General features: G+C 44.2%; 1 protein-coding gene across 1 annotated transcript; it reads right to left on the bottom strand.

Moving 5' to 3' along the window:
- Positions 1–2,773: 2,773 nt before the first annotated feature.
- On the bottom strand, positions 2,774–12,489 carry PIP4P1 (phosphatidylinositol-4,5-bisphosphate 4-phosphatase 1). Its single transcript, XM_083145216.1, has 7 exons — positions 12,217–12,489; positions 8,160–8,350; positions 7,462–7,568; positions 7,006–7,111; positions 5,874–5,926; positions 5,702–5,792; positions 2,774–5,616 (listed from the first exon to the last, which is right to left on the bottom strand). The coding sequence occupies exons 1-7, from the start codon at positions 12,464–12,466 to the stop codon at positions 5,473–5,475; spliced, it is 942 nt and encodes a 313-aa protein (XP_083001342.1). The 5' UTR covers positions 12,467–12,489; the 3' UTR covers positions 2,774–5,472.
- Positions 12,490–13,128: the final 639 nt, after the last annotated feature.

Below are 13,128 nucleotides of genomic sequence, written 5' to 3'. Positions count from 1 at the left end.
TGAAGCTTCCAATCATCAAAATAAGAATGACTCAGCTATTTTACAGAACCTACCTTCCACAAACTAGGAATAAATATTCTATCAGCGGCGTAACTATAGCACCGCAGCCCCCACCACCGCGGGGGGGCGCTGTGCATGTGGGGGCGCCGGGGCTATAGTTACACCCCCCCCCCCCACCAATCCCCCGCAGACTTACCTATCTCGCTGGTCCCGGCGGCTCCGTTCTTCTGTTGAGGACCACCACAAAATGACCGCCCCCATATAGCACACTGTTCTCTGAAACTGTCTGCTGTATGGGGGCGGCCATTTTGTGGTGGTCCTCAGCAGAAGAAGAACGGAGCCGCCGGGACCAGCGCGATAGGTAAGGCTGCAGGGGATTGGGGGTGCTTGGCAGGGGGGGGGGGGGGGGTGGGCGCCGCCCCTAACGGCGGGGGGGCGCCCAAAACTTAGTTACGCCACTGTATACTATGCAGTGGTTGTTACTTGCACCCTGTGATTTTGTTGTTCCCATATTCTGTTTTTGTCGAAGGAAGGATATATGTGTAAATGATAGAGAAGTAGAAAGGATATATGAATAAACAAATGGATGGATGCATATTGCACCTCCCCTACTCTTTCTATGCTTCAAGAAAATCAAAAGAATTGCAGGTGGGGGAAATGTTGAGTTTTTGTTATTTTGGCACCAGCCTTCACAACGGTAGCTTTTAAATGTTGTGTTATGTTACCTGGTATCCGGATTAAATGCTGTCTACACTCTTTAAACACGATGACCATCCTGTTACCCAGGACTCCACTTAAATAGCCCACTGCCCCACTAAATTCGGGTGAGATGTTAAGTGGATACCCAGTTTTTATTTCACTTTCTTATTGTATTAAATTGCACATGTTATGTTTTGTTGATATGTGCACCTACTTAGTAAAATCAATCGTTTGTATTTTGATTAATCCCGTTTGTTGTTATGTCAAAAGTTTCATTATTTGGCTCTGAAGTGTGTTAACATGAGATTATACTAAGGGCAGTATTCAATGAGAAAAATTCTCCGTGTTTTATGGAGAATTTTTGCTTTTTTCGCCTTGGACGGAGCATTTTGCTCTCCAAAAGTGAACCACCCTATTCAATGTGAAATATTCGCCGTCTTTCTAAGTGATTTTCGCCGTCTCTCTCCGTGTAGAAATTCTCCATCTTTTGATGGAGAGCTGGAATGTGAACTTTTAAACTAAAAGGGTTTTTTTTTTTAATTTTGGTGTAAAAAAATCAGGGTTTTTTTTCTGTGAAGGGGCATGTTATTTTTATTCATGTGCTTAGAGCACATGAAGATATATTTAATTAAAAAAAAAAAATTTAATTTTTTTTTTTTACACAGTGCAGCCAGCAGGGGGCCGGAGCGCTCGAGCCGCTCATTAGATATTCATATATTCACTGCACCCGATCGTTAATATGCACGATCGGGTGCAGTGAATACTGGGTCCCCCGCTGGCTATAGGGGGGGCAGCCTGTGCTGCCTGGGTCCCGGGGAGCCCTCCTCCCCTCCACATTCCTCTGGAGCAGCCAGGGAGACTTTAATCTCTCTGGCTGCTTTCGTCCCCCGGCTCCCTGCCACGGACGCTCGTCCGCTGCAGGGGTTAAGACTCGCCCCGAGTGGTGGCGAGTCTTAAATACATTGAATAGTGGGAGCAGGAGGCTCCGGAACAGGGAGAGTGCATGGCGAGAGAAAAAATCTCTCGCCATGCACATTGAATTTTTTTCATTGAATACTGCCCTAAGTAAAACAGTAGTTTCTCCTCATTAAAGCAAAGATTTATCAAAATTTGGACAGAGATAAAAAGTACCAACCAATCTTCTAATACCACTTTCACACTGCACCTCGGACCAGAGTAAATTGAGAGTTGCTAACTTGTCGACCTGGGTCAAAGTGCGGTGTGAAAGCACTAAGGCTTATAACCTGACCAATCTGGCAATTTGACACGGGTTATAAGAAGGGTTAAAACCGGGGTGAGCTTGGTATAATGTGAAAGTGCCAGTCCTGGGTTGCGACCCGGTATGGCAGGGGTGGACAATAAGCGGCCCTTCAGCTGTTGATGAACTACACATCTCAGCATGCCTTGCCTTAGTTTTGCCATTTGGCCATGCTGAATCTGATGAAAGGCATGCTGGGATGTGCAGTTCAGCAACAGCTGGAGGGCCGCTTATTGCCCACCCCTGCAGTATGGGAAGGTGATAGGGATATTAGGTCAGGTTACAGGTTGTGTTTCAAAGAGGAAAGGACTGTATTGGTTGATACCTTAACATTCAAAGTTTTGATCAATCTGGGTCTAATACACAAAACAATCACAAAAATATGTAAAAGTGGAAAAAAAATAAAACTATTTAGAAGGAGTGACCTTTGAGACAATCATACCTGTATAATATATGTCAAAGAACAAAAATAGATAAAATGCGAATATAAGTGGTATATGGAATTCGCAGCAGTTCTATAGTGCATACCAGATAGCAAATAACGTGGCCAGATTCCAAAAGCGATTTACAAGCTGTAAATGATATTCTGGAATCTGGGCCCGCTACTCAGCCTAGCACTGTGCTCCAAAGGTAAACTCTCTGGCAGTAATACTTATTTGTAGCTCATTAACACTACAGAAGCAGAGTATTTTGTACAATTCTATATTTTTTTAATAGATGTTTTTAAAGACGATGGAGGACTAGCAGCAGGATTTCATTTAATACAATACACAATAAACAAACTTAACAAGCTTAAATATAAAAGTAGTAAAGACATTTCATGTAAATTTGGATTTTTATTTTGGGAAGAATCTCAGTATAGAAGTGTGGCTAATGATCACATAAGTCCGATTTGTTATAGCAAGGTTAAAGTGGCATAGGATCAGAACGTAACAAAATAATACAGTACACAGCCTTAACTGAGCAAAATATATGGATAATCAGAACATACCCAAAGGCGAACACAGCTCATTAAAAACACAAATCCTTTCCAGCAGGTATCTTACGCAATCATAAACCTTTTAAAAATAATAATACACAAAGTCACATAATTTACATAAGAGTGAGTGCATACCAATCCAGCAGCACCGTCCCACAAAGTGGGGGAAAATATATGTAAAAATAAATGGAATTTGCAAATAAAACTGGAAAATTGTGAACCCAGCTCAATTGAAGCATCAAATAATGACTAGGTTCATGCAACTTACATGACACATGCCCCTTATAAAGTATTGCTTGGACAGGAAACTACAGTATTTACATATTGCAGAGAGGGGGGATATGAAGCACTGTGTAAAGCTGGCCAGAAATGGACCAATTATGTAACTCTGCATTTATATGTCAGTTATATGTATCAGCCTTCTGTATCAATGCCTTGTGATTGATAGGAATAGCCAACATAGTCAGAAATCCGTTACCCATACAAGCTAGTCATTTTATTATTATTTTAGAAGCTTTAACATCTTTTAAAAACAATTTTGATTATCTATGACTAAGTAGTCATTTCCGCTTTAAAAACAACACAAAAAAATGTGTTTTATATGGCTTAGGTAAATGTTACTCTGCGTAGGTAAATATATTTACTCTGCACCGCAGCCAATTAAAATGAGTGCTCCTACGGTTTGCAGACTTCATTACTACTAATTTGGTAATCTGGAAGAGGAATGTATCCTCACAGCCGCTGGGTAATATTCTTTATCATTACACTGCATATAGCCATCTATCATAGGCTACATACACAATTTTAATCTTCCACAGGAATGTCATGCACTTAGAATCTTATGGCTTTGCAGTACTCCCAGTCAATCACAGGATGGACCAAGGAGCTTGAGAGTTCCACGTTCGGTTTATGGTCACCAAGCACTTGCACTTTGTACAGGCTTGGTTTATAGGGTCTCGTGATTTCTGTTTCCTAGCCGCAGTCCCAGGAAGTGTGATTATCTGCCTGAAGCTGGCTTATGTGTAAGTAGCATAAAATACACCCGAATAGGTAAAGAAAAAAAATTGGATTGTTAGGACATCCTTAAATGCTACAAAAGATGTATTAAAATAAAATAAATGGAATTTCATTTTATGTCCGCCCCCCCAAAAGAACAATGGAAATAAGCCAAGACTTAATTAAAAAAAGGACAACATTTATATTTTCACATAAAATAAAAATTTGCAGGAAGCACAGCAGCAACAGAAAGAAAAAATAAAATCATTTACAACTCAAATGGACAAAAATAAGAACTGATTGGACCCTACAGACGTCACAATGGATTTTGTCCTACGTTACATCCCACCCATAAAGCCACTATTCAGGGTACTTTTACAATAAGAATACCCTCGCTAGATAGCATAAAATTAAATTGGAGGTTAATTCTGCATCAAGTTTTATGGTGCCTGCGTGTGACTTTGTGTAATGTCCTAGAGGTAGCAGAATAAAATTTTCTAGCCTTCAGGCTTTCTTCACTTCTGAGCATTTAGAGGGTTACAAAAAAGTTAAAATTCCGGTGTTCTAAAACGTTGGCCTAATGTTCAGAAAAGGGTCAGACACGACTGATGTGACAAGTCATTTGAGCGACACAACTAGAAGACACAGTAGAGTCTTTGCCTCCATTTTGCGTGTCTAGGGATGATGTCAAGATATGGAACGGACTAACACTAGCTAAAATAGTAATGGGAAAGTATATTTCTTAAATAACTTAACACAAAATGTCACACGTTGGGATGAACATGGCGGGAAAATGTGGAAGCTATGCCTTGAAGGACAGTATTCTGTTTCACTGCCAGCCCAGCCTACAGCAGGTCCTTTTCATAATGAATGATATAGTGTTCTAAAGGCTTCTCTGGGAAGGCTGAAAGCGAAATATTTATCAGGTAAGCCCTATGGCATTCCCCTTCCATCCCCCAGAAAATAAAAGGTTCTAAGGTGCAACAAACAAGGGTATGACACAAATTTGGAGAAATATCCTCCCAAGGCAGGCTCACCTGTCTGGCTACATAGTAATCATTCAGAGAATTAGTTCTGTTGATGTGCCTTACCATTAAATATGTAATCACTTTTTGTACAATTACCCTGGATACAATTAAAAAAAACATATATCCAAATCTTCTGCTTCCCTTAATGTAAACATCACCCTGCATCTGCAGAAAGAAACATACCTTGCAGCCCCACCAAACTGTCCCTACAGTATCCTTACTGCCTTCTTAAAAGTGTATAGGTTGATTCAAAAACAAATTCACCGCTTTGCAGCTACAGGGTCCTGCAATGCTTTGCAGTCCCTGAAGGCGAAGAGGTTGACCATGGACATCAGTTAGCATTATCAGGTGGTTTGAAAATAGTAGAGTCATATTCAGTACTGCTTCATAAGGCAGCGAGGATTCCTTCTGCTGGGCAATAGCCATTACAATGACGCCATCCTGTGCCCTCAAAAAGTTACTTGCCGTCCTGGCATACAAGGGGGTGCTGAAGGAGGCAGGTCTAGATAGGCTCATGAGAAGCTCTGGATGGGGTGACTGACTCGCATACATGCCCAGTAAATGGCACGACCCACAGAAATCAGTACCAGCAGCAGCAACAATGCCCACGTAGCGTAGATCCCACCATATTTCTGTGCCAATTTCCATGTCCCAGCCTGAAAAATAGAAGAAAGGCCATAGTGTAAGCATTATAACTATTTTTCATTCTGGTTTAGTAGTATAATGCATGGAGATACTGACCACAAGTCCAGCTGCAGCCAAAGCAAAGCAGAATGCCATTGCAAAGCAGCAAGCACACCGCTTTCGTGGGTATCTCAGTCCAATGGAGGAGCTGAATGTAGAAATAACAGTGAGAATGACACTATTGTCAGACCCCTCCCCTCCTGTACCAAAGCCTCACTCTGACACTTACACTTTCCGGCAGTGTGGGCAGCGTGCCAGCGTCCGGTCTGAAAAATCTGTCCACTGAGGAAGGAAGAATGGATAAAAATAAGCTGCCATAATGACAATGCCAAGGGCAAGAAGGGCAATTAGGATATTAGCACACTGCATTATTTGTAATTTAGCAGTGTAGCCTATGCTGCCTTTTACAAAGTCTAATTGTAAATACTCTATGTGTTTCCCAAGTTGAATATGCAACTTTATTAACGTACGGACAATATAGAGGGGCATGAAAAGGGAGAACACAATGTGAATGCACAGAAGAGAACCACTGTGTGTGTGTGTTAGTGAGTGTGAGTCTTTGAAACCAAACTCAGTCTATTCTCCGGCGCTCAACATGGGATAAATGCAAAAGATCACCACGTTAGATATTCTTGCACATTTTGTGGGTATGGTGACTGCATATACACAAATGTTTATTAAAATGTCTAATGGCAAACTATGGTTCTCCAACTGTTGAAAAATTACAAGTCCCATCATGCCTTGCAACAGTTTTGCTATTTGGGAATGCTAAATCTGGCATGGCATGCTGGGATGTGTAGTTTTACAACAGCTGGAGGGCCACACTTTGGTCATGCCTGGTATATGGTCTTCCAATAAATATATTAACGCAACTTCCCTGTGTGTAAAAATAAAAAGGGAACATCTATCGTACAAAGACAAACTGATTACTTAGTACAGGTTGAGTATCCCTTATCTGTAATACGGATTATTTGGTATTTTGGAATATTTTTATATCTGAATGAGGTATCTTTCATTTATGTTGTATAAGCACATCAAACACATGAAATACACAATTATATAATTATTTGTGCATAAACAAGGTTTTAAAACATGAAACAAAGTTTGTGTCCTATCTCAGGCACTGAATTTGAATGCCAAGCAATCATTTTCTTGCACATATTTAGTGCCAATTACATATGTACCCAGTAGTTTTTTTAGCGCAAAAAAAAAAAAGTACATTTTGGAAACTATGGTTTTCGGAATCATTTGGATAACTGATATTTGGAGAAGGGATACCCAACCTGTACCATAAAACCATATTTACAGCAGATAACAAAATATACATGGTATAGACAAGAACAATGTATGCCTGATATTACCAGGAAATTGTTCTTGCAGTGTCCGCAGATCACTCTGACTCCAACAGGCTGTGGTTCTGGGCTCAGGGGCCCGGCATGTACAGGACCCAGGTTAATGATTCGTTTACTGGTAAAAGAACAGAGAACTGTTATTCCATTCTAAATTTCTAACTGAAGACCAGTTCTACATTATAGAGCAGGGCTGGGCAACACCGGCCCTCCAGATGTTAGTGAACTACACATCCCAGGATGCTTTGCATTAGTTTTGCTATGTGGCCATGCTGAAACTGATGCAAGGCATGCTGGGATGTGTAGTTCACTAACATCTGGAGGGCCGGTGTTGCCCAGCCCTGTTATAGAGTCATTCTATTCCACAAATAGGATTTGTTCCCAACATCCATATAGAATTAGCCCAGGATATTCCCTCAGAGTTACTGACCAGCATCCAGTCCCCCTTCCCTCTCCCAGGACTCTCACCAGTAGGGTCTGGGACATGCTATCCGCTGCGAGGTAACTTTACAGATCAGCAGGCAGTTGCAAGGACAGCGCACATACTTCTTTCCCTGGGGCGCATTCTTTATGGGCTGCAGGATTAATAAACAATCATTACTGGGGAACATGGGAATAACTGCCATCCTCTTTCTCAAGACAATGGGGTTTATTCTAGTCCATTCTTTCTGACAAAATCCTTCTTAGATGGACAAAACCCATGTGCACTGCAGGGGGGCAGATGTAACAGGTGCAGAGAGAATTAGATTTGGGTGAGTTATTTTGTTTCTGTGCAGGGAAAATACTGACTGCATGATTTTACACTTCAATATAGATCTCACTTTGAAGAAAAACCCCTCCCAAATCTAACTCTCTCTGCACAAGTTACATCTGCCCCACCCGCAGTGCACATGGTTTTGTCCATCTAAGAAGGATTTTGTCAGAAAGAATGGACTAGAACAGGGCTGGGCAACACCAGCCCTCCAGATGTTAGTGAACTACACATCCCAGGATGCTTTGCATTAGTATTGCTATGTGGCCATGCTAAATCTGATGCAAGGCATGCTGGGATGTGTAGTTCATCAACATCTGGAGGGCCGGTGTTGCCCAGCCCTGGACTAGAATAACCCCCATTGTTACATTGCATCATTCTTTTACTTTCAAATCTATCTGTTTGGATTTCTCACCGTAGCCTCATTGCAGACACCGCACTTCACCACATGTTGGTGCATCTTTCCTTCCACGTTGATGAGTGACTGGCAGACCCTACAAGTTATCATGGGAGCAGAGCCGCTCTCTGGACTTGTCAATGGGGAGTATGGTGGAGGGTCCTCACTGGGCAACACGGAACCATGATCTGCTGGAAACACAGCAAAGCCTACAGGAAAAGCAAAACAGAACAAAATGAAAAGCAAATATTTAACAGGAGAAATCAATATTTGCAGAATTCCCTTCGCTTAACCAGCAATCCTATTATCACGATAGCAGTTCAAATAAATAAACTTCATTGAATTGACTTGGCTATAGTTATACTAAGAGGGGTATTCAATGTTGGGTCACGGCTGTCGGGCTGGCCCAACAGCCGTGACCCTGTCCCGTTCTCGGTCTGCTCAACCAAGAATTTGCAGGTGGGATTCAATGTCCCGCCTGCTGCGGGACGAGAAGGGGGCGTGGCCCCGAGCTGCGTCTGGGAATCGGCGAGCTGCAGCAGGGAGCTTGTCAATTCCCAGCTGTTTTCAGCATAAGGAGCCAGACTGCATGTGAAGTCGGGCTCGTTCTGCCGAGATCCCCTGTTCAATGCACCGGGAGATGGCTGCGGGAGACTGAATAGCCCCTTGAACAGTCGCTGTGAGCAACGCTGACATTTTTAGTGGATATTTTGAGGATCTCTCACAGCAACGTTAGCACTCAAGGGGTTAAACCAGTTATGCCCCTTTGACTACATTTGGTGATACAGCTGAATTGCACATAAGTGCACCCCTGGTTTTGTATTCAATATGTTTGTTCCACTGAGATTGCAATTTATATGTCAAAAAATGTCCTAAATAACATGTATGTTATAATCAGATAGATGCTAAACACTGGAACCGTGGTAATAAAAAGGTTTCAGAATGAGTCACAGGTATGATATGTACAATAACAAGTGGCCTTAAGTTAGCTCACTTCTACCTGTGAAGAGTAAATTATTAATCAGATAAAGTGCGTTACTGAAGGGACGAAGCAGCCCTGAATTTACCACAAACTGAAATGAGTGGTCAATTACCTAATTAACATAATATTGTTCAACAACTGGTAAAGTCATATGGGCATGTATATTAAAGTTATTTATCTGAAACCTTGCAAAATCTAAAGCTAGACATACACTGAAGCAACTTCTCCACTTGGTAAAGTCAGCCGCGATGCCCCCTTCAGCTGCCCAGGATTGCATGCCACATATAGTAAGTGGTCCTTTAGCACTGCGATATAACCGGCTCGGAAGCACTCCAACAGTTTGACTCTACAGCCGATGCGACTCGCAGACTCTGGTGCGATGCACGCGGGACCATGCATCGCATCGGACTTGCTATCAATACATGCGATTTGGATACTATTCATGTGATTGATCACCTCAATCGCATAAAAAGAGCCGAAATTGCATGTGAACTGCCCTAATGTATGGGAGGCCTTAAGCATCCCTAATATGGCTCAAGAAGGTACCACAGCAATATCTTAGACCTTTGTAGTGGTCTCCCCAATTCCAACAACAAAAGGTCTGACAGGTTTCTATTGGGACTGTGAAACTTTAGGATTTGCCAAGCTCCTTGGCCCTGGCAGATAACACAATGAAAAGATGGCATTAGCCCATAGTAGCCTAATGGTTACTGTAGCATCGGTTACGGTTGCTTCCATCTGGATAAACCTTTATGGAACATTTGTTCCAATGCCCCTGCATTACAGCTGGGTGACATTTTTATACCCAAACCACATTTATATGTGATTAGTGGTAAATATTCCTTTAATGGCCTCTCAGATAATAGAGATAGGTAATATGAGGCTTTTCTATGAAGTTTAACTCAGTGCCACTGTCTTCTCCAATGTCCCCCAACTGTGCCCCAAGCAGAGGCAGAGCAATCAGCTTGGCGCTCCCCTCTGTGACCTAGATCAGTTCTGCACTCTTCTCAGCAGGCTGTGCTCTGCGTGACTGGGGAGCCAGCTGGAAATGCTGGGAGGAGGCACATGCGCGGTCACCACACAGAGGACAGAGTCAGGAGAGCAGCCAGCACAGCAGTGGGCACTGGCAGTACCGACTTAATGGTATGTGACATCCAACAAAGTTATTACTTACACAGAAGAAGGGGACCAAGCTGGCACAGGGGAATAGGGTCGGGCTGACACAGGGGGATGAAGGAATGGCCTAATATGTAATAGTCATTATGGTGTGTGGCATAACATGTAATGGGCATTACGGTGTGTGGCATAACAGGTTATGGGTATTATGGCATGTGGTATACTATGTAATGTGTTTGTTATGTGTAATAGGTATTAAGGTGAAAATTTTGGGCATGCACTGCCCATATTGTCCAACTTTTACAAAATGTTGTCAAGCCATGGCATAATGTGTAATGGGCATTACAGTGTGTGGCATTATGTGGAATGGGCATTACAGTTTAAATTTTTGCAGCGTGCCTTCGGCGAGCACTATGCCTGTTTCTAGTATGTGTGGGGGGATTGATTCATCCTGAAGCGTACTTAAATATGTCGCCTTCTATTTATACCCCTTTTACACCGCCGAAAAATCCGGGTCAGCGGCGGGTCAGACCCGGATCCTCGGCGGTGTAAATGGGGGGTATCCGTGGCCATTTACACGGGTCCTCTACCCAGGTCCTGACCTGGGTAGAACCCGGATGGGACCCGTGTAAATGGTCCCGCTGCGGGTCCACAGCGTGCAGCGCTGGGGAAGCTGTCCCCAGGTGCTGCGGGAGGAGGGGGGTCCCTGCGGCTACTGAGGGGAGATGGGGTACCTGTCAGTGGCCAGCCTGACACGGCGCTGCCACTGCTGTATCTCCCCCCCGGCGGCCGGTCCTTGCGGCGGATGGACAGTCAGTGTCGGCGGTCCCTCTGGCACAGGGGAAATAGTACTATTTCCCCTGCGCCAGAGGGACCGCCGACACTGACTGTCCATCCGCCGCAAGGACCGGCCGCCGGGGGGAGATACAGCAGCGGCAGCGCCGGCAATCATAGTGTCAGGCTGACAGGTACCCCCTCTCCCCTCAGCAGCCGCAGGGACCCCCCTCCTCCTCACAGCACCCGGGGACAGCTTCCCCCCTCTACCCCCACAGCACCCGGGGACAGCTTACCCCCTCTACCCCCACAGCACCCGGGGACAGCTTCCCCCCTCTACCCCCTCCAAGCTATATAGATATATCTATCTATCTATATATATCAACAAGGAAAGGCAGGGCTGACCCAGGTTCAGTGTAAATGGTGCAGACCCAGGTCCGACCTAGGTCAAAGTGCTGTGTAAATGCAGTATAAAGCAGGGTCAGACCCTGGAAACTCCAGCGTTCAAAGACCAGGGTCGGACCAGGGTTTTTGGTGTAAAAGGGGTATTAGTTTGCATTGATGCCCAATAGGAGTTGATAGACATACCCAGTAGTTGTGATGGCCATGCCCCTCCAATAGTGCACTAATTGGAGGGGCAGCCTATATTGTGATTTATAACCACGTCATAGTTCACTTAAATGAAAAAATGTGCTATGTCTGCAATGAGAAGGTGAGAAGTACAGCTGTCACAGCAACCACTTAAGAGAAAAGATTATTAGACGATAGTCATCCTCAGGTTTATGGCTTGTTTAACTTACTGAGGACATTATGATGTATATGACTCTGCTGTACCAGTGATGCTGGCATTCTACTGTAAATACAATTACTTTATGTGATTTTCCAGGCAGAACTGTACATATAACGTACAGTAATGACAATGCCAGTGAGTACATGTATGGAATCACACATGCCAGTAAGTACACATATGTGTATGTAAAACGCAGTGCTTCTACCACGCCCCTGGCTCACTATGACTCCAGCCACCCTCACCTTCTCACCACTTCCTTTAACAACCAATCAGATCTCCACACACAAGCCACACCCACCACTTAGCTGCCCGACGCATCCTACCACTGCATAGACGCTACTAAATATGCATTGAGTAGGGTGGAGTCACAAAGTCCAACCAATAAACACAAGTCCCAGTGGGCGTGGAATTACCTTGCGGCTTGTTGCTGGGGGTGGGGCCAGGACCACCGTACGGAGGAGCCAAGGGAAGTGCACTAACCGGCGATGGGGCTCCGGGTCCAACGGAAGCTCCCATGCCGCCTCCATCCCCTGCATCCGAGAGGAGAGGGGAGCGCTCTCCATCCGCCATGTCCTCTCTCCCACCGGCACACACTGCCTCCGCTGCTGCTGCTGCTTCTCTCGTCTGCTGACGCACCTCACAATGCGGCTGCGCAGGAGTCATGCGCAGTACACTGGAAGAGGAGGATTCCAAGCGGGGCATGCGCAGAGGGAACTGGTCACGTGCACTCAATTTACAAACAATCACCTGACAGGCTGCTCCTTTTTTTTTTTTCGTACAGAACTTTATTGCTAGCTATTCTATAGCTATACACAGCTGACTGAAAAGGGAGGGGCCGATGGATTTGCATTTTGCACACCTAAGGCGGACAGGTGATGAAGAAGATGCGCATTTAGTAGCTATCCTTTTTTCTCTAGTGGGTGACTCAGGTTGACTCGCTGAAGCAAACTCATTTAATAGACAAAACCATGTTAGACTGCAGTGGGGCAGATATGGGTAATATGTGCAGAGAGAGATTTTGGTGAGTTATTTTGTTTCTGTGCAGAGTAAATACTGGCTGCTTTATTTTTTAACACTGCAATGTAGATGTCAGTTTGATGACACCTAACCCAAATGTAACTCTCTCTGCACGTTACATCTGCCCCACCTGCAGTGCACATGGTTTTACTCATAAGAGCATACTTGCCTACCTTTAGCGCAGGCATTCCCAACCACGGTCCTCAAGGCACACCAACAGTTAGTGTTATCCAGGCTTCAGCACAGATGGTTTAATCAGAATCACTCATATATAGGGTGACCAACTCATCCCTTTAATACGGGACACA

Source organism: Crinia signifera, chromosome 1, assembly GCF_055691185.1.
Source record: "Crinia signifera chromosome 1, ASM5569118v1, whole genome shotgun sequence".
Taxonomy (NCBI): domain Eukaryota; kingdom Metazoa; phylum Chordata; class Amphibia; order Anura; family Myobatrachidae; genus Crinia; species Crinia signifera.
The sequence above is the reverse complement of the archived record's forward strand: the minus strand, read 5'-3'. Positions and strand labels throughout refer to the sequence as shown.

Coding starts and splice junctions, on each gene's coding strand:
- PIP4P1 (XM_083145216.1), bottom strand. CDS start 12,466: ATGACTCCTGCGCAGCCGCATTGTGAGGTGCGTCAGCAGACGAGAGAA. Junction 7,569..8,159: donor GTGTCTGCAATGAGGCTACG/GTGAGAAATCCA, acceptor TTAATCCTGCAG/CCCATAAAGAATGCGCCCCA. Junction 5,793..5,873: donor TGCCCACACTGCCGGAAAGT/GTAAGTGTCAGA, acceptor TTCTACATTCAG/CTCCTCCATTGGACTGAGAT.